The sequence below is a fragment of the Xiphophorus couchianus genome, chromosome 15, assembly GCF_001444195.1.
Source record: "Xiphophorus couchianus chromosome 15, X_couchianus-1.0, whole genome shotgun sequence".
Lineage (NCBI taxonomy): Eukaryota > Metazoa > Chordata > Actinopteri > Cyprinodontiformes > Poeciliidae > Xiphophorus > Xiphophorus couchianus.
The window spans coordinates 10,290,423-10,312,219 of record NC_040242.1 but is presented as its reverse complement, the minus strand read 5'-3'; the positions used below and the strand labels follow the sequence as shown (position 1 = coordinate 10,312,219).

General features: G+C 36.8%; 2 protein-coding genes and 1 long non-coding RNA gene across 8 annotated transcripts in view; 1 reads left to right on the top strand and 2 right to left on the bottom strand.

Moving 5' to 3' along the window:
• Positions 1-1,894, bottom strand: part of adgb (androglobin) — a 35,618-nt gene extending 33,724 nt beyond the window's left edge. For 3 of the 4 annotated variants that reach the window (XM_028040755.1, XM_028040756.1, XM_028040758.1), the window contains exons 1-3: positions 1,716-1,894; positions 1,485-1,623; positions 852-956 (exon numbers count right to left, since the gene is read on the bottom strand). In XM_028040755.1, coding sequence (XP_027896556.1) covers positions 852-956; positions 1,485-1,623; positions 1,716-1,789 — 318 coding nt within the window. In that variant the 5' untranslated portion in view covers positions 1,790-1,894. The remainder of the gene's footprint in view (positions 1-851; positions 957-1,484; positions 1,624-1,715) is intronic. The other variant, XM_028040757.1, reaches the window with a different exon arrangement.
• Positions 1,895-2,855: 961 nt separating this feature from the next.
• On the bottom strand, positions 2,856-21,061 carry rab32a (RAB32a, member RAS oncogene family). The gene is made up of 3 exons (XM_028040766.1): positions 20,720-21,061; positions 6,970-7,247; positions 2,856-3,824 (listed from the first exon to the last, which is right to left on the bottom strand). The coding sequence occupies exons 1-3, from the start codon at positions 20,931-20,933 to the stop codon at positions 3,675-3,677; spliced, it is 642 nt and encodes a 213-aa protein (XP_027896567.1). The 5' UTR covers positions 20,934-21,061; the 3' UTR covers positions 2,856-3,674.
• Positions 3,516-14,969, top strand: LOC114158870 (uncharacterized). 3 transcript variants are annotated; one of them, XR_003598483.1, is made up of 4 exons: positions 3,516-3,658; positions 4,140-4,207; positions 4,675-4,743; positions 14,732-14,969. It is a non-coding gene; the product is annotated as an uncharacterized LOC114158870 (long non-coding RNA). The 3 variants fall into 3 exon arrangements; XR_003598485.1 differs by lacking the exon at positions 14,732-14,969 and adding an exon at positions 6,423-6,960; XR_003598484.1 differs by lacking the exon at positions 14,732-14,969 and adding an exon at positions 5,931-5,977.
• Positions 21,062-21,797: the final 736 nt, after the last annotated feature.

Sequence of the window (21,797 nt, the reverse complement as noted above, 5' to 3'; positions counted from 1 at the left end):
CAGAGGTTTCGATTTCCAGTAGAACAACAATAATATTACCAAAATTACAATAGAATAGTTTATTTCAAAGCATTAAAGGCCCAGTCAAAATCCAGACCAAAATCTGATTGAGAACTTTGAAAGAACTTGGAGACACTTTCAATCTGATCTGTCTAATCTTGAGCCATTTTCCACTGAAAACAATATCTGCATTTCAATTTAAAGATGAGCATAACTAACAAGACTGTAATTGCAGTAAGAGGTGACTCTCAAAAGCTTTGACAGAATACAAATGCATACCACAATTTTCATCTGTTCATTTCAATTGTTTCACGTATGTTTTAACTTCCAATTTACAATCAGACACTACTTTATTTTCATCTATCACACGAAACCTTTTTAAATACATGAAATGTTATGTTTGTAATGTAACAAATTGGACAAAGGTTCAATGGGATAAGAATACCATTTCAAGGTACTGTATCAGTGCTTTTATATTTGCAAGGATAAGAATTAATGTTAGTTGCAATCTGACACAAGATCCAAAATAAATTATCTTACAAGGATAAAAGTGGTTAAAATTATTACTAACAATTTACTTATTTAACATGATTTTTTCTTAATGCTGAAACTTGGTTACCCATTTGGCGGGACAAATGGGTAACCAATTTGTTGTCCAACTATAAATGCTGGACAACATTTATAGTCCAACAGGAGTCAACATATTTACTAAATGGCCAAAGTTCATATAGCTTCACTACACTAGTATTAGACTATTATATTAGCAGCTATACCCAACTAAAACTAACTGAAATTAAAGGTTTATGTTTTAATACAAAACAACATAATTCTGAAAGGGATGGTATAGTTACCTTATCAACAATAAACTCAGATGGACGTTTCCATGTGTGCACTTTCAGGGCTGAAGGCAAAAACACCTTTCCTTCTGGATCGTCGAAGAAGGACTGTAAAGGCAACTTAATTTTCAAATGCAGATGCATATTTTAATCATTTTTGTTTGAATGCGTTGATAAAGTTCAACTATCTCCCATATATGGATTAGATTAATCTTTCATGAAAATTTTCAGTACTTTCCAGAATTGATGTTCTATGAAATACAAAGTTTCACAATGAATAGGATATTTATTGCAAAGGCTTTAAATGACAGAACTGTAACAACACAGGCTGTAAGGACAAAGGTAGCAAAGAAAAGACATAACAGGAAAGAATGGAAGGAATCAAAGAAAGAGAAAAGTGTGGGAGAAAGGACGAAGGGAAAAGAGGGAAGCTGAAAAGGACACCTGAAAAGGAATGACTCAAAAGGAAGCAAGGAAGGATAACAACAAAGCGTTTTAGATGATGAGACGGAATAAAATCCGGAAACACCCATTTGTCCACGCTCTTAAGATCTTTTTCAGACGTTGTAGACCTGGAAAATACTGAAATCAACTTTCTCACTGTAGGAACCGTCTTTCACTGACTACCATCCCCCGCCCCATATTTACAGAATTACTCTTGGTCTTGGTTGACTTTCTGCCTTCTCCTTTAGATACGTCCCACTTCTCCTTGCTGACTTCGGCATCGCTCCACTCGGGCCAGATGTACATTTTGGTTTTTTCGAGGCTCTCGGAGGAGTTGGCTGTCCTAAAATACCGAGACATTCGATTCAGCTTTGTGCACTTTTCTCTCTGTTAGCAAACGGCAAGGCAGCAACGCAACTGTATTTAATTACTCACTCATACTGCCGGTCTGAAGCAGACGTTTTGCTGGTGGCGTGATCCCTTTTCTTTACCTGTGCTTGTTTGGCCATTGTGTTTATGTCAGAAAACAGAAAAAGAAAAGTAACACGAAGCGCCTTAATTATATTCGTTTCATAAGCGTTTCCTTCTGCCTGTCGAAGTTTGACAGTTGCTACGCAACCGAGCTTAAAGGTGGGCGGGATCAACAGCAGGGGCATTTCCTGCACTTTCTTATTTTGGCAGTGTGTGCTCAAACTTTTCTAAAACATTAAGAAGAAGAAATTATATATCTGCCGATATACAAATCAATTTAGATCATATTTCCAAAACATATATCGAAGTTGTTTGTGTAAGGAAAACAGCTCTAATCTCCTCTCTTAAATTTAGCCCAACTACATTGTATTTAGCTTAATCATTAGTTTACTTGTGCTACAGACTGGCGACCTGTCCAGGGTGAACCCCGCCTCTCGCCCGGAACGTTAGCTGGAGATAGGCACCAGCACCCCTCCCAACCCCTTAAGGGACAAGGGTGTACAGAAAATGGATGGATTAGTTTACTTTTAAGGTGCCAATAAGCCTTCTTTACTAGACATACTTAATGTAAAACCCAGGCACAACATCTGTTTCTTCGGAGGTCATAGACAAGATTGAACTGTCACACATATTTTGTGTTCTTAACATTCAAAGTGCTCTTAAGTACAACTCAACTAAAGAAGTAATGTTCATCTTACTTCACCCATGAAGTACTTTGTTTTTACCTTTTCCAGGAGACTTTCTGGAGCTGGGATAACATCTATCACCAGAGCCCTGCAACAGGCATTAAATCACGACTTGACAAGAAAGATCTGATAAAATGTTTATTCTATTTTGGTTTTGCATATTTAAAGTATTTTCACCTGTAAACATGTTTAAGACAATATTTACATTTAATCAACACTTCAACAGATTGCCATATACAAAAGCCTGGAGACCTCTGTCAGAGACTGGTTTTGCTGCACAGTCAGTTATGCAACATTTGACACAAAACATTTTAAAAGCACAGGAATTTACACAGCCACACCAGCAGAAACATAGCTAAGCAAAGGTCTGCAATTACTTCTGTAGTCATACAGTACCATCAATATAGCTTTGTTCTTTTTTGTTTTTTGTGAAATACTGCAGTGTAATTTTGATTATACTATGTGAAGCATAAAAATTGTTACCCAAGCCATTGTTAAAATAATAACAATGTTATGGCACAATACTTAATTAGAGATAAGTGGACAAATGCAATACAATAAAAGGAAAATGGCAATTTTCAAATTTTACAGAACGACTGGCTAACAGTAGTCTAATAATGAAAAAAGCAGGCAAAATTCACTCTGTGTGCAATATAATGCAATGTCCACCTATAGGCACTGAAGAAAAGCTTCAGCATCTTTATTTTTTTGTTCTTTTTGTTTCACAGAAAAATGTGAGGTGAGAAAATAAGACATACATGGAATGATATTGATTAAGAATACATGAAAGTGACAATCACAAGGTCACAAATTGCTCCTCAACTTTCTGCAGTGAATGCACCACACACCCCACCCTGTTTCTTTTGTGATATTAGTCCAAGACTTAAGAGGTTGTCAAAAAAAAAAACTTAAGAGGTTGTCAGAGCGACAGTTTTAAAATCAGCTGTACATACTGAAAGCATTTTTAAAGGAACAACACCAAAAAAAATCCCCCAAATGCAAAGTAAATGCAGTAGAAAACCTTTGAGGCAAGATCGAAAATAAAAGTGAGTAATGAGAATCTTAGATGCACAGGTCAAATGGGCATCAGTGTAAGAAGTTCCTGAAGCTTTGAAGAGACAAAAAAAAAAAAAACAATTGTCTCCAAGGTTGCATCAGGGAGCTGGAGCCACAGGCTGGGTGAACTCACTGGACCCCACCAGAGGAAGGCGGATGGCTAATGTGAGTGGATTGAGTGTTAGCAGCAGCCTGACTTGCTCTCAGCAGCTACGGTCTCCTGGTCCAGTTTGATCCGGTCTCCGTTGCTCTCCTCATATGGCAAACCTTTATCATTCGCCAGGATGTTCTCTACCAAGAAACGAGCCGCCTCATCTACGTTGATGTTGTCCTAATAACACAAGAAAATAGTTCAGTAAGACGGGGATATGACAACATGATGTTAAAGGATACGTACTACAAAAAGAAACGACAGATATGAAGTACATTAATTTCAAAATAGATTTACACAAGCCATGGGAACAACATTTGTTTGTAACTATATTTTTATTTTGGACCAACGCTTTAAATGACTAACGGGCATTGACTGCCAATGCAAAATATACCCCCAAAAAAGTTTTGTTCTTTCCAACTGAAATCTTGGTTCTGTTTTGCCTTTAGACTGTGTATTGGAATAATTTACATTGTCCTCTGTTTCTTTTTTCAGCCAACAGAAAGAGTTTTCAAGTATTTTAATTACTTGAAAACTAGAAATACACCGGCTTTTTAACTGTGGTAAGCTTCCCGGTCATTTCTCCCGTCAACCATTTTGTACTTTTACAGTTTGGGTTGGACATAGGCGCTCAAGAGCCAGATAAAAATTTACAGGCATCTGTCTGTTGTGCCTTGAACTGGTTTTCTATTGCTTTTTTACATGTGCAACCAATGGTAAGTGGTTTCCATAGTGGCTGCTGAGAACAAAAAGACTATTTTATGTGCTTTTTGTAGGACTGCAATAAGTTCCCTATGCATCAAAATGGCACTGATGCATAGCGAAGTTTGATTTTGGGATCAAAATGGAAGTAGGTGGGGAAAAAATGTCAACTCTTGGGTCAAAAATGGGTGTTGACGATGGAAAATGAGTGAATTGACCTGGAGCAGTCAGATGCTAGTTTAAGCTGTCAGAATATTCTAACAAGCAGATGGCTGTTTTAATTGTTTTGAGCCATTTAAAACTGCTGACAATGTTTTTTCTTTTGCAGTTGTTTATGTTCACTTGATGCCTGGCCTGTGCTGCAATTGAAATGCAATTTCTAAGTGGAAAACAGAAGGTAGATATATTACAAAAGGATTATTTTACATCTGTTCTCACGAAGTCTTGCAAAATTGATGATATGAGTATGCCAAAATAACTGTACAGTGAGAGATAATTATTTTTCAAAAGTAGGCTGAATACAATGAAATGCTATTTTCATTTTAGTAAAACTGAAATTAGTCTTCAATGTTTTTTTGGATTTCTTCTGGGTCAAAAATAACATTATTTTAGTACTTTCTATTTTGATTAACTTCTATTATCTTCTAAAAAAAAAATAGTCCCCAACTTTTCTAGTAACAAGTCTATACATTTCAGACCCATATTTCAAAGATCCTCCAAAAACATTGATTTACTTCACCAGAACAATGTTATTTTATTGCTTATGGCCTTGAGAACACATTGTTCTGTGAACATTTGGCTCCCATTAAGAGAACTCCCATCCCAGGTTTTTATGAGTTGGGCTTTACACTAACGTGACCAGCAAGTTACTGCACTAACAGAAAGGAAACTGCTTTGCACTCGTCACACACCCATACACTTCACATGACACAGCTCCAGGAGCAAAAGTTTTTTTTTATAATAAGATCAATAGAGCCAACTCATTCCAAACACATCAACATCTCTTAACAGGGAAGAGTAACAGTAGCTAACTATTATTCAAAATGTAAGGGAGCCTCTTTCTTGGAGTGTTTCCAGTTTCTTGACACCAGATGTTTTCCTAGAAAGACTGATAATGCCAGTGAGTAAAGTATAACAACAAGAGGAATTAGATGACAAGAAATATGGAGGACGTTTTCCTACTCTCTTTTATTTATATTTGGGAAATGTACAACTCTGTTGTACAAAACACCCATTAGTAGTGATAATTTAAAATAATTTAAACAAACAATACCTCCCCCCAAAGAAATAACAAAAGTAATTTGTTAAAGTACTACCCCTTGAGTTGTGCACAGAGAGAATGTTTTGCCTATTTTCAAATAGTTCAAGCTCTGAAAGACTGAATAGAGAACATCAGTGAAGTCTTGCCACAGATTTTGGATGCATGTCTGGACTTTGACTGACCCCTTCTAAAAGATGACCATGTGTTGAATTATACTGTCCCATTGCACCTCACTGTATGTTGACTGCTTTTGCCCTGCTGCAAGGTGAATCTCCATCTCAGTCTCTTTAGGACCTTCTAACAAGTTTTCTTTCTTTCTCCAGGTTTTCCATCCATCTGTGTTTACACGTTAAACATTTTCTAAACTTTATCTGAGACCTGTCTTGTTTGTTTCTTTGTTTATTATCATGCGATTTAGTTACTAATGTTAATTTACAAACCTCTGAGAGTTTATACTGAGACTAAGGTTACTGCTAATTTTTAGAATATCTATAAAAGAGTTTATTTGATAATCAAGCTCATTCGTTCTGAATTGTACTCACAAAAATTTAGAAAGATTCTACTTTACGAAGACCACAGTATACAGAGTAAAAACAGTAACTTATGACTCCAGGAGAAGGAAAAAAAGTAAGACATTTCCTTTATATGCCAATCTCAAACCAATCTACCATATTAAATATTTTTTGTTGTGGTCTGTGCTTACTGGACTGGTTTAAACACTTTTAACCAATATGGTTGCTTGTTTCAGACACTAGCTGTTGAAAAGTTCAGAGCCAAAAAGATTTCAACATTTTGTATTTTCACAATAACCACAGGAGCAGAAGAGGCCGGGCTTCCCCACATGATTTGGAGGATTTCCTGTCAGCCAGTGGCAGTAGGGAAATCATTCAGGAAGGTGGCAACACGTCCGGTGACAACTTTTGTCTCTTGTTGGGTCATGTAAAAAGCTTACTTGATGAAGCTATAATCTCTCGTCATGATATTAAAACAACTCCAACATTGGGAACCTAATGCTGCTGCAGAATGATTCACTGATGAAGAAACACAATGACACAACTAAAATAGAGATACTGAATATGAGATGAAAAGAACACATAAAAGGATGAACACAACGTCACTATAGGGATATACTGTATATGTAACACAGAAACAGACAGGACAAACAACCATGCCAAAACTATTTTATAATTTTAAAAGTATGTTGCTTATATATCATTTAAAAATGTGTTTATTTAACATTAAAGTCAGTTTGAGGATCTGAAAAATGTAAGTGTGACAAAAAAAGACCAAAAACAGGAGAAACCTGTAAAGTGACAAGTACTTTTTCAAGGCACCACATGTGGGTTATTGGTTGTTTCTCACCTTAGCCGATGTCTCAAACCATCCCAGGAAGCCTGTCTCTTTGCAGAAATTGTCCATTAGTGTTGAATTGTTGACGTTGTCTTTCTTCTGGTCACATTTATTGGCGAGGAGCACTGCGGGGATGGGGTTGCCATTAGCCAGCTTCACTTTGCTGTCCAGGTCATGCTTCCATTTAGACACGGCTTCAAACGTGGCGCCCCTCGTCACGTCAAACACAACAAATGCCCCGACGGCTTCCTTGTAGTACACCCGCGTCATGTTTCCGAATCGCTCCTGCCCTAGAGGGATGGAAAGAAAGAATGAAATATTTATCTTTGGCTAAAATCTTGGAAGAGTGCTATAGATTTAGAAAAATACAAGATTTTAAATATTGCAGATCAGTCTAAGAGTGGGTGTGATTACAAAGATATTATAGGACTACACACTAATATTCACGGTATTGTAGTTCACTCTTCTTTTTTAAACTCTAAACCAATGAGAATTCACACAATCCTTCTCTTTTAAATTAGGTAAAATTGCATCCCTAACTTGGTATAAGCCAAATTCCAATCCACATGCAATAAGTCATAGAATTTCATTCTCTCATGAAATCTTTCTCTGTCAACATTCTGTGGGAAAATCTAGAGTATAAAGAGGCTGAACTAAGTTTTTCTATTTATTTTTTTATAGTTCTGTCTATTTTTAACTCATTTCTGAATGAGCTGTTGTAGGGCCTCCTCTCCCTTTAAATCCAAAAAACCTGCTGCTAGCCACCACTTCCAACTCAACATTTATATTAATGCTGCATTCACGTGAAAATGGCTGCAAACAGTTGCAAAACTGTGCAATGGTGGATTTTGTGTAATAACAAGGCAGTGCCTCTTAATTGTTATTTAATAATTGGGAGGTTTTTGAAATGGCTCATTTTCTAGATATCAAGACACCTTAACATATCCCCAAAGAAATGGTAGAATGGTTTTTTTAGGCTCTTGGACAGTTTCAAGAAGCAGCACAGAAGTGATTAGATTGAGTCCATGCATACAGGGTCTCCAATGATTTGTGGCATGTGACAGATTTAGTACATAACTTTTTGTTCTATTGCTCCAATTAAAGAATAAAGACTTTACAGTTAACGTATTGAGGAAGACAGCCGGTATATCTTTGTCGCAAAAATAGGAAATGGGTTTAGAAAGCAATTGAGGAAGTGTAAGCAAAGCTCCTCCTATCACACTTTCACTTTTCAGTATAGGTGCCTTCCCAAGCTTGCAGAAAACTGGAGAGGTGTGTTCCAGTGCAGGTTTGTGAGAGAGAGCGAATCCACTGTGGGGCCCACAGGCCTAGTGGAAATTGCTCATAATTGAGAGTCTAATTTTAGCTGATATAACCCCAGGTGAATTCACCAGAGACACGACACAGTGGGATAAAGAGCCGATGGACTGAAAATAAGGCTTTTATTTCCAGGCCTTGTACAGAGCGTACGTCCAGAACTGAGCAGGCCAGGGCAGAAAAAAGACAAAAATAAAGGACCTCATCATTCTCTGAGAACCTCTGCTCTTGTTAATGGGCTTGCTGAGTAAAATACAACAATTATGCCAGAATGGGTTGACATTTTCACACGGCATCATCACTGTTAGTTGATGGACTGGGTGAGGAGAACTCTGAGGAACATCACAATTCAGCAAACTAACTTTAGGCAGTAGGCATAGCAAGTACAACAAGGATATACAGGATATACACATTCAAAAGTTTCAAATCTTATTAACATTTTTGCCACCTTAACACCACAAGTGGTGAATGCATTTATATAAGTCTCCCTCTATTCTAACTTTGGGGATGTGATTCGACCAGAGCCATTCTTTTTTGAGAAGTGAGACGAGATTAGAAGAGTCTTTCATAGGCAATTTTCAAGCCTTGCCACAGATTAAGTGAATTTAGATAAAGTGTCTAATGAAACCCCACTAACATATGAATATGCTGTGATTAAAAGCCTTCCTTTGTAGCTCTGACTCTACATTTAGGGCCAGTGTCATTGAGTAATGGGAACTTCTACCATAGCATGACATGTTTTTCAGTCCCTAAAAGATTTGCCTCCAGGATTGCCCTGATCTTTAACCTTCTCATCTTCTCTGACCAACTTCACTGTGGCCCCAGAAAACATCCCCATACCACGATACAGCCACCACCATGTTTGACAAGGGACAAGGTACATGTTTTTCATATTTGACATCAAAAAAGTTACATTTTAGTCTCACCCTTATTTCATGTGTTTGCGATGTCTCCTCCATGACATGTAGTAAACCCTAAACAGGTTTTCTTTCAGCAATGTCTTTCTTTCTAGTACTCTTCCAAACAGGCCACAAACTGGCCTGTTTGGAAGAGTATCCTCCAGCATGTGAGGATAGTTAGTAGCTCCTCCAGCATTATCACGGGGCTCTAGATAGAAGAGCCAATGATCTTTCCAAGTGTATATAAAAGAGGATACTCTTCCTCTTGATATGTGAGTCGACTAAGTGATTGTTAAGTGAAAATATCAAATTTACTTTAAGGCTTTTCTTTTTAGTTTACTATTAAGACATATCCCTTTGTTTGAAAAGTAAAACTGGAATATTTTTGGAAATTTTGCTGTCAACTGACCTATTGTTCAGGACTTCCCCTTTTGTGTACCTGTCAGGCTTCAAATAATTAATAAAGAAGTTTACTTTGATTTATTTTTATTCATAACATTTTTGCTAATAACTCTGTACAGGGCCCATATTTATTTATTTTTTTTTATCAAATGGTTGCTGAAATACTGTTTAGACACTCATTCTCACAATTTTCTGCTTATATTAAACAAGCTTGTTGATATATAATGTAAAACTCTAAATTTAGCATCGATAATGTCGTGATTTCCATAACAAACTAGCAAGCAGAAAAAAAATTGGATCAGCAAAAATTCTTCTAATGGTGCTCATACTTTTCTGCTTTATTTAATCTGTCATCTTTCATTATATTCAAGCAAAAGAAGAGAATATCTCAACAAGATTTGTCTTGTTACATAAGGAGAAAACAAAATTACACCACGAACATTAATGAGTGTCATATGTGGCTAACCTAATCAGGAAAGAACATGGGAATGGACTGAACTACATGAACAATAGAGTATTTACTCAGCGGATGCCACAGAGGAGCATGAGATGTGTGCTGCTGCGTCCAATGCACAACATGAAGCAACTGCCAGCAAACTGAAGAAAAACATACATCCAAAGCTGTGCATTAAGATGCAGAAATTTAGAAGGAAACCAGCAAGTTTCATAAGATGAACTTCTTTTTTTTTTTTTTAGCTCAGTATACCAAAGTTACAAGAACTGGTGCATGGCCTCTAGTACAATTAGACACAGTGGTAAGATGCACATCAGTCAGACCTCCTGCACAACTACTTTATGAAACAGCTAAGTTACAGCCACTGGTTAATCTGTGTTTGCTGCGTGGGAGAAACAGAAATAAAGCACAGTCTCATCATTATCCACAGACCCAGCAGCCCCTGCTTCCTCTATGGTCATACACACTCTTGTGGGTGGGTTACTATAGAAACTGTCCAAGCCAGACGTTGCAGCGGCAACAGCGGCAGCAGCATCCATCTGTTAGGGAGCCAACAGCCTGTGACCCTCCTCATACCCTCCACCCCCATCCCAACAGCACTAAAATAAGAAAAGCAATACAGTAGCTCTGTCTTTAAGGTAGTCTTCAGCAGGAATTCCATAGCGAGACTGTGAAGAACACATGACCGACACGTTAAAATTCCTCTGAGCAGCATGTGAGGAAAAGCTGCAGCTTACTTAAGCGCTTAGCAAAGACTCAGGGAAAAACTCCATAACTTCAAGTGCAGCGTTTCATCTTTTACATTCAACTGAATGCATTACATTCGAGTAAGTGCAACTGATGTATTAAGAGTAAGAATTAGGTGTCAGAGCTGCAACAAATCTGATCCACAATATCAGGAAAAACTACAAAAAGGAGCACCAATCTGGAATGGGCATCCTAATCTTTTAGTGTGCAAATATTTCAACAATGTGGCAATATGGACTTAGAGGGGATTGATGAAAAATTAACAGTTGTTGTGCCATTATTCATTTAGTTTGCAAACTGTGTATCAGTAAAGTTATGTGTAGTAAATCTATAGGCGCGTGGAGCAACACAGACCATTTGTATAGTTGCTAAGTATGAATCATTAATCAGAAAAAATGCAAATATCATAGTAGGTTATTTTAAAGTGTCACAAAGTGTAAGTTTGAGACAATGTTTAAAGAAAATCCTGACTAAAATCTACAGTTTAGCAAAAACATACCTGTTTTTGTGGCACTAGTTTTCAAATACACATTTGTATGTTCAATCCACTGAATCCAGTCTAATGGTTTAGTGTTCAGAAAATACCACAGGTTTGAAAAAAGGCAGACAATCTTAATCAAGTGTTACTCAAACTGAAGACTGTGGGGGAAGTAGGAACACAGTGTTGCCACAAAGCCTCTTAGAACATTTATCAATCAGCAAGTGATTGGCCCACTTTCCAAATTTTTGGTTCTAATCGGTGATCGATGAATAAAAAACTAAAAAGCTGAATGCTTTCATTACTGTTCAACAAATGCATTAAGTTAAACTAAATTTCACAATTTTTTTGTGATGAGGAATGAAATCACTGTAGCGACCAACACGTTGTGCAAAGATTCTCACTCCTAATAAGGAAAAAACATCTGATTTAACATTTAACAAAAATTCACATGTAAAAGCATTGGATATGCAAATGGCCTAAAAAACAATCAGAGCTTAATGACGATTCTAATAGACCAGAAAACCTACAATGGATGTAAGGCTGAACATAAAATAATCACAAGAACTAGAAGATAGATATTACTTTCAAAACATGCTATGGTAATCTAAATACATTTCATTTCATGGGTGAATCTCAAGCAAAAAAAAATTTATACTTCTTTAGCTTTCCCTCAAAAGAACCTTTTTTTGTTAAGTTGGTTCCATCTTTTAAAGACTATGGTTAACAACTTGTTAGACATTAAAAGTACATTGGTATAATTTAAAATACATTTTAGATTGTGTTAAATCATGCACTTATGACAGCGTAATGCAAAAGAATTTAATTAACTTAAATTGCAGTATTGCATACTCCCATGACCTTAGATAGATACAGAGAATTTACTGAACACGCAAATCTCACATCCTTCTGAAACTTGTGTTGGCTGAGAGCAAAAAAAAATCCCCAGCAAAACAAGAGTTCACCTGCACGTCAAAAATGTCTGTATCCTGTTTTTGGGTATTCATCTTTCCACTGGAAAGATTTGGACTGTTCTCCCTACAACCCCCACCACCTTGTAATTCCTGAAAGAAAATTCAGGCATTTAGAGACTGGTTTGCCTCTAAAGGCTTTTGGGTTTGCCAAAATTTGAGCAGATTGTAAAATATGTGGATTGATGTTTATTTTTTCCAAATATTTCTCCAGCATGAGGATAGCAATAAAGACCTTTGCTGAAATATAATTTCATCCCCCAACTTTTCTCATTTTATATGATTGTGATCTTCTACAGCAGGAATTTGAACTGGTGCTCTGTTCCTACAGACCTATGCTAAATGCATGGGGTAAGCAGTTTGACTGAAGGACCGTTTAGCCAATCACAACAATGGTCTAATTTTCTGTCATAGACAAGAGAATTATAGCTGCTCTTCTGCTAAGTGAGGACAGTGTGCTTTAAGTTAGCAAAGGCTACAGTAGACTGAGGTTTGGAAAGAACACAGAGTCATGTCGAATGAAATGGCATCTCATCTGTCTGATCTAATCTATTGCTCAATTGGCTTTCAGTGTATGTGGCACATCTCAGCACTTTGCAGCCGTTTTGATTTATTTATCTACAAATTGATCTGAGCTGTAACTCGTTCACAGGAAGCAGAGAAAGTAGAGCAGGGATTTTTTGTTCATCTCCAAGGGGCGCCAGTGTTGTCATTTTCTAGACTTCACTAGAAAAACCTTTTGAAGATACCTTACTGTCTGTGCAACTTTCAAAAAGAAAGGACACCAAGTGACCCTCAGGCTCAGTCCTGCTGCTCCCATTTTTTATTCCTGCAGCTAATACTAATACAATCATCCATCACACTATCAAACACCTGCCTTTAAATTGAATAGTTTTGGACGGCACAATGGGAAAGGAAAATAATGTTCTGGCACTACCTTAGGTCGAAATTAAAAATGCAGCTGGAAATATTTCATCACCAGTTAAAAATTGCTGACCATGTGAATACATGGGAACCACAGGTACACAGTCACAGCCATGACTCACTGAAAACATTTGTTCTGTCATGCTTTACTTTTGCTGACTACACTTTACAAGTATTGCTCACCTCGGCATACTGGATGCATAAAACTGAAAGTGAAACTGTCAGTACAACCAACTTACTGATTCATTTGTCTAATAAGTGACAGGACCTGATGTTCTTTAAACTCTACTTCATCTCCACATGCTTACCCCCTATTTTTCAACGCATCAATGTCCTTAAAAAAAATCTGATAGCAGAGGAGTTGATTTAGATGAGGATCTACAGAGTAGTTGAGAGTCTGCTTGGCAAAACTGCCAAAATATTATCAATTAGGCAATTAACAAGAAGCCTGACTAACATTTGCATTTTATGTAGAATCTTTATTTATCCAGGTGTCATTAAAATTAAGATATTTCACTTTAAAAGAAACATGGGTCTGAAGACTACAACACATAAAATAAGTAAAATAATACAACAATACAAATAAAACTTATATTTAGAATATGTTCAACTTGTCAATTTGACAGAATTTGTAATTGGTTAAAAGCCTCATTTTAGCACAGGAGCTCAGTCACAACTTCCGTCAAACCTTTACGGCCCTTCCTGCTCACTGATCCTCTTAAAGTTTTGTAAAATTGCTTACAGGGTTGTCTCTGCTTGTAAAAACGCATATCCCAGTTATGGAGTCCTAAATCCTTTGAGACGGCATTCCAAATGTTTAACCTTACGTTTAAGATCGCTGAGTTAAAGTGTTACAGTTATAAAATTCCATAACTTTACAGTGATTATACAGTGTACAGATCAGCCATTCACAATGTTCTAAGAGGTGTGAACAAAGGTCAGCTGATATCAGGAGACTGGTGATGAACGCTGAAGACAGTAATGACCCAAGTTTCAGGTGATGACCATAAAAATGTATTCCTACAATAGTCCACCTGTTCCGCCCAACAAGATGCATCCTCCTTTCACAATGTAGCATAGTGGTAATCACATCTTGTCCACAAGCTAAAAACATCCCAGCGAAAGTACCAATTGTGTCTGAAAAGGGGCTGGGTTACTCTCCAGCTTCATACTCATTTCCTACCTCTTATAAAAGCCCCCTGATTACCGTCATTCTACATGGACTGTAATCACAGTTGTGTTTGTTAAAAAAAAACTACACAACTCAGAAATTGCTTTCTGTGTTTCCAAGATAAATTCTCCTTCCTTCTCTTTCTGCATGACCAAATCGCCTAAAGGCCATTCATTAATGACTCATCTAATTTACCTTAATCTCTCTCTCTTACACCCACATTCTGTTTTTTTTTTGTTTTTTTTTACTTTCTCTAAGTTATCTCACGTTTTGTTGTAGATGTGGGCAACATCAAGTTTTTTAGTTGGGAGTAAAAATCTGTGCTCTCTCAATGTATGCAAATGATTCATTGTCTCGCCACAAGAACATCAGTTCATGTTTTTTTTGTTTTTGTTTTTTTTTCTCTTACAGATCTTCTGATTAGGTCCTGATTTGCAGTGACAGGCAGCCGGCCCACCCTGATGTTTAGTCACGGATGCCGTGCACACTCACTGAGCTTGAGCTGCGAGGGTCTGAACGTCAGCCTGGACTGCCAATCCGCTTCTGACAGAAACTCAAGTTGTTGTGACGACCTATCCAGCACCCAAACGTTCGCCCCCTTTCTGTCACTGCTATGAGCAATGGAATAAATATATATATAAATAAATTTTAAAAAAAACAGCAGCCTTTATAACCATCTGTCCCGATCTGTCTCAGCATATGAGGTTTGTTTGATTGAGGGAGCGGGTAGAACAGAATGTGTCTAGAGGCAGGGCATACTTTTTCCTTCCAAAGGATTAAAAACTGTTTTGAAAAGTTACGTTTTAGATTTTCAATCTAACCAATGAAGTTCAAGAAGGAGATGTTGTCAAGAATAACACATCTAGAAATAATAAAAATAAATAAAAAAACTCCTCATGTGACTTCTGTTTTGAAATCAACCCAAAATGGCAATAAGTCACATTATTGGAATCATACCAGCACTCACATGAGCTTAGTGCAAAGCTCCAGGAGTCATATATCCTAACCCTAAGGATTATTGTAAGATTTTGTGCTACACAATAGCAGGAAAAATATGTAACTGCGAACATGGTGCTGAACAGTCACAATATACACTGTCATTTTCATTACTGGAATACAGAATATGAATGCTTAAAATATAATGTCATACCAAATGAGGCATTTAAGAACTCGATTGAGACTATTACATTGCAAACACTGATATTACTTTCATAATTGTGATACATTTAATTCAGCTCTAATTTATATGGTGTTGAGAAAAACGTCTGAAGCATAATGAAAGATTGGGGAAAAAACTATTTATGGGCTGTAACTGTACTGCCAAATCCAAATGCCTTCTTGAATGCCCTTTATGAATTGTTTAAATATGTCTTTTGTGATATTAAAAAACTACAGAAATGTGTTCCAAATGTAACAGTTTTGGAGCACTTAACTCAACTTTAAGTCTTCCTGAGTTCAAACTTCTCACCAATTTGCAAATTTCCATCCTTTAGCTAAAATCCTAGAATGTGGAGGATGTACAACAGATCAAAAGCATATTGTAGTACAAAGGTATCAGTCAGGATAAAGGTTCAAAAAGTCTACAGCATTACATATTCACGCATTGCAAACTGAAAAGAAGGATCATCAATAATAAAACATAGGACTGATATGGTGTCATTATGAAAACTGGATGCTTCTCCAATTAAAGAGACAAGTTGAAAACTCGACTGTTTAGTACATGTAGGCTTCCGGGTTTTAGCAAACTGAAGACTGATTGACAAGTCAAGACACAGGACGCTGATCAACTTATACCAGAAAAGCACAAATATTATAATTGAATCAAAAGGATCCTGAGCAAAAATTTAGTTGAAGTGTGATACATAATCAAAAATAATGCATTTTTTTGTTTTGTATTTATCTCCCAATACATTTCTGACATATTGAATTATACAAAATATAAGTCAAACAAAAAAAAATCCAGCACTTGAACAGGGATGTGTATGCCTTTTAGATACATTGTCTACAAAGGGAAACTTTTATTTTGATCCTTTTCATGCACTATACTGCCGTATGTTAAATTGGACTGTAATTTAAATAAATAAGTAAAAAATGCTTTAAAAAAATGCTTGATTTTTTTTAAACAGAGACCATCATTTAAAAGTTGTAATTTATTTTTCTATTTTTTAAAAAATATTAAAATGACATATCTGCTTAATCAAATGAGATTTGACTAATATCTAATTAAACAAACAGACTCAACTCTACTGCAACACATTTTCAAAAGCATAACATTAGCCTTTAATAAAAAAAAAATTACATGTTTTCCTGTCTTGGTGTTTTGTTAACTTATTGTCAGTGTAATCCTGCAATGTTTTAGTGCAGAATTTTTCCACAGACTAATCACAGCAAGCACTCCAGAACTTAAGTCAGCACAGCACTGCAAAACTGCATTATCTTCACAACCATGCAAAACAGTTAGCATGAAGTTCCTTCATAAGAAGCCTTAGGTCATTAACTAACATTGCTCTCTGGTACTAAGGTCAAAAATCCCTCTTTGATTGATCTGACTAGAGAACATCTTTCCAGAAAGCCTGTGTGTTCAAAGGGAAACTAGATTTAGAACTGTACTTTTAGAGCTTCTACGAGCAAGTTTGGTTAAAATTCAACTGTTGAAGACAGAAACACATCGAAATTATAGCTACAATATGAAAGTTTAACAGTACTATTTTTTTTATTTATTTTATAAAATTTGTAAATTGCATTAATCTAATCATCAAAACATTTTGCTCACAGTAATTCAAGAGAGCCATTTGGTTTAATTTAGCGGGGTTAGTCTTGTTTTAGGTCAAAATGTAATTCTACAGAAACCAATGCTTTGCTTGCTTGGTTGATTGGTCATTAATAACAAACGGATTCTGATTTAATTATATCATACAATTCAAAGTTCATGATTGCGGGGACATAAGAAAGATAATTCACTCGTTGGACAATAGTCAAATTCTGTTACCACTTATTCCTTGTCATATATATGTTCAGGGTTTCCCCCAGTGTATTATAGACCTGGTGGCCCGCCATGCTTTACTAGCCCCACCGCCAGGCTAAGCCTTTCTTGTTTATGTTTTTAGGAAAATGAAAAAAATAAAAATAGCTTCTTTTTTTTTCTAAGTCGGATTGCAAGTGTCTCTGTTGCTCTGAATGTTTCACTGGCGGAACAGATTTTTTCCTGAAAGATATGTTTATAGAAGATAGGTTTATTGTTTATGCATTTAAAGCTGGACCAATCACACTGCGCCTCTGCGTGTTGCCTCGCGCGCTGCAGCAGCTGGATTAAGTTAACCTCTTTGCGGATCGCACGCACCTCCTTTGACTGAAATTGGACACAAGCTGACCTGTATGGATATTTACATCAACCCCCGGTGAGGAACTATGTTTCTTTCCAGAGTTTTTGATCAAGGTAGGAGTTTAAACCCCACCGCGTTAGCTCTGGTTGCGCAGCTCTACGTGAACCGCAGGAATAACTTGTAGTCGCGCTTTCAGAGGTGCGTTGAGCGATCGGTAAGAATGATTTATTTGTAGACAAAGAATTTTTAGCGCCCGGCTCTGTCCACGCTGATAAAGTTTATGTATGTGTTCCCGGTTGGCCAGTGCGTTAGTGATTAAAGAACCAGCGCTGATCACTCATCATGCAGGTTCAGCCCGGTGAGGGGATTTCGCGCTCTCCTCGTAGTCACGCATCACGCTGGTTTTATATTATTTTATTATTATTTTTAGTATTATTTTTCTGGTTACATGATGTATCAAATCATACCAAATGCATTGTCCACTTAAACAGAGTTAATGTGCGCGGAGATCTGAAAAAGTCGTCCCATCAACTCGAGCAACAGTTTCTGTGGCCTTTATTAAAAACTCAACAGACACGAAATGGAAGAGCTACTAAAGCCACATTAACTTTACAAATTAAACTTGCCAGATCCTTAAAATCTTACATATAAATGTTAAACTATTTAAAATCTTTTAATTTATTTATGCTGAAACCATTAAATCAAATTTAGCAGCATTGATCATCTCAATAAACAAATGTTACATTTATGTATCTGTGGTCTGTGTTAAAATATTAGCCTTTATGTGGCCCTTGAAGCCCTGGGGAACCTTATGGAGCCACTGACTTAATTTGGATTAAACAGAAGTGCAAATAATTGATATTCATTTCAATTGTATTTTTTGATTTGTTGTTTTTAAGACTAGTTGTGGGTTTAAAGAGCATTTCACTGGCGATGTTTTCCAGTAACATATAATTACCCAGTAATATTTTTACATTTCCTGTCTATTTAACATCTTTTAATACAAAAACACAGTGGACCGCCGGTAGACCGCCTTGGTGCCCCGACCACCGGGCTTAGCAAGTTTCCTGGGGGGAAACCCTGATGTTGATACTTCTAAAATACAAAAAAATGAACACTTGTTTAATTATATTCCCTTTATCTATAACCACTGTTACAGAGCAATATCAAATGTTTGGTTTTTCATTTAAATTTATACAGTATGTCTTATTTCTTAAAAAACAGAAATTTGTTTGCGCAAGGCTCAAATGTCTTTTTTTTTAGAATTTATAAAAATAAAAGATTTAAAAATAACAAAAGTACAACAAAAACGGTTATGTCTGCACAAATTACATTTTGCTTTTCCAAAATGACTGAAGAAAACATACACATTCAGAGGCCCTGTACCACATGATCTTCCACACACAATGATAATTAGCATGAATTGGCCTCATGACTTCCAGCACGCTCATGAGGGTTTATAACCAAGGAATTTCAAAAGCCTTGATGTCAGACATATTTTTAATGATAAATACAATCATATCAAACATAATAAAAAGTAAAGGATTTTATGGAACAACACAGACACCACCTTTGTTCATGCTGACTGAACTGTGGGAACACCAGTCTGGCTACAGCTATAGTAAATTGAAAGCTTCATGACGTCTTTGCTCACTTCCTCATTCATCAGTCTTTTCAAGCATGTCGCTTTCTTACTGTTGTGATAACTCTGTTATTTTTGCATTGCGGTGGCATTATCAGTTGCCTGGCTGACTTCATAAGGGGTTAACTTGCATTTACCCTGCTCCTTTCAGCTTGCTTACTTGAGCTGCTGGAATGCAACAGGTAGGGAAGTGGGCCAAGTCTGGCAGCATTAAATAAAGAAGATTATTTAAGTTGAAACCGAAATAAAAAGTCAACATGGGACTATACATGGGGAATGATAATTTGGCTGTGTTTGAAAATAATAAACCATAGCAGGAAAAAGATAAGAGACTATATCCTTGAGCAAGCCCATAAACAGTTCATTCCAATGGTTCTCAAACATTTTACCACTTACTTAATTACTTCTGTCCTAATAATACCTAGACAGATACAGCAGTCATTCATTCATTTAACTTTATTTGTGTAGAAACAGTACATCATGGTGTAAAGTAGCTGTTGCTCTGGAAATAGGCCTTTAACACTGGAAGTACTAGAGAAAGGCCACTAGGCAATTTAAGGGAGTCAATCAATGCCTGGACTTTGTTTTGAAGTGGTATAGAAGCCACTTAAGACATTAACAATAAAAAAAGACTAAAAGAGCAAACTTTCTCCCACGTACACTCATTCTTTTTAAGAACAGAAGAAAAAACAATTACTTTATATTTTATGCTGCAACTGGATTTGGACATTTACCGTTTGTTTTGCTTTTTCAGCAAAAAAAAGAAAGAAAGAAAAATATTTTTCATCCATCAGCACTGAAGTTGTTCTCTATTGCACTCCTCTTTTTGAGAAGATGAGCACAGACCAGTGTGATTAGACAACTTATTTTTTTGTGTTATTGGCTCTACATTACAGATAATTAGCTAAAAATCACCACTCAAGACAGCCCAGGCACTAGTTTTACGAGTACCACAGCTTGAGAACCCTGGTTTTATTCAAACAAAAGATATTTAAAAAAAAAAAAAAAAACTCAAAGGAGCCAACTTTTTGAGGCGGCGCTTAGTCGGTAATAACAACGTGACCTACATTCCATTGACAATTATGAGCTGCTGTGATCAAAAGGGGAAAATACAATGAGCAGGCATGAAGGCTGCAGGAATTTCCTATCTGGAGTCTTTAAACTCACGCCCTACCGGAATTAAACCAGTTTTTTTTTAGTTTTTTTTATTCGGTCTCCTTGCATATCAGATTTAGCGTGGTTGACACATTGCATAATTTCACGGGTTAACTGTCAACAAGTCGCAAAGAATCTCTTAACACTCATCTGCTGAAGAGGAAACCTCACTCACACATGACTCTTACCCACACAACGTTAGAAATAGTATCAACTCCAAGCCAGAAGATTCTGTTTTTTTTTTTAATCTATTTACAAAATAAGAAGTAAATATCTTACCTGCTATGTCCCAGAGCTGTAGACGGACCAGCGTTTTGCTGTCCCAGTTGATGACTTTTAGAGCGAAGTCGACTCCGATCGTCGCCCTGTAGTGCTGGGAGAAAAGCTGGTGGACATAGCGTTTGATGATGCTGGTCTTCCCCACTCCTAATTCCCCGATGACCAGCACTTTGAAGAGATACTCCTTACACTCTGACACCGAGCCTCCGGCCATGCTGAGACTGAAAGCTGTTAGCGAAACTTTAAGCAACTTCTGCTTTCTCGGTCATATAAGCTGCGCTGACAGGAGCCGAGGAGAATGGGCAGGTCAGGGAGCTGGGTCGGTCAGGGAGTCCCCCACTCCGTCCCTCCTTTTCCACTACTTTCTAATTCTCCGTTTTTCTCCTCCTCCTCCCTCCTTCTTCTCCTCCCTCTGCCACACAGTAACCACCTGATAAGTCATAGGACCCGGAAATGTCGAGTAAGTTTGACATGCTTCTGCAGTGAGTGACATAAACCTTCGCTGCTTATCATAATAAATCAGACACTTTTCTGTGCTCTCTGCTCCCAGGTAATCAGTCACTAAAGCCAAATCGTCTCCTCAACGTAATGTTATTTTTATTTCCTGACTCGATAGGCAACATTTAGGAAAGTTATTAGTCTATGTACACATCTCTGTTTTTAAAAATTGTTTTAAAACAAACTGAAAACTTCTTACAAAGACATTTGAAAATAATACCATATCCTATTGTTTTAAAATTTCTCCCGCTTTAACTTATGAGTTAATATTCATTTCTTTATTTCTCCTCTATAATGGATGTTTTTTCTGTTCTGTCCTTATGCACAAATGATAATAGGTTCACATAGTTCTGTGTTCCTGGTAACAAAACGATAACATAACCTTTAGAGGATCTTGACCACATACCACAGTATGTTTTAAGGAAGATGTATCAAGAAGTTAATGCTGCCCAAATTTAGTGTGCTCTGCCTTGTTGTAATTACACTAAAGTCAACAAGGGACTACACATGAGGACTGTGTGATTTGATACAGCAGTTATTAGTTTTGGGAAATTTATTATGAGCCATGTGTACAAATATA

Excerpts from the sequence above, each read along its gene's own strand:
- rab32a (XM_028040766.1), bottom strand. The coding sequence starts at position 20,933 with ATGGCCGGAGGCTCGGTGTCAGAGTGTAAGGAGTATCTCTTCAAAGTG. Across the intron at positions 7,248-20,719 it reads ACAGCTCTGGGACATAGCAG|GGCAGGAGCGATTCGGAAAC; the intron begins GTAAGATATTTA and ends CCATCCCTCTAG. Across the intron at positions 3,825-6,969 it reads GGTTTGAGACATCGGCTAAG|GACAACATCAACGTAGATGA; the intron begins GTGAGAAACAAC and ends TTGTGTTATTAG.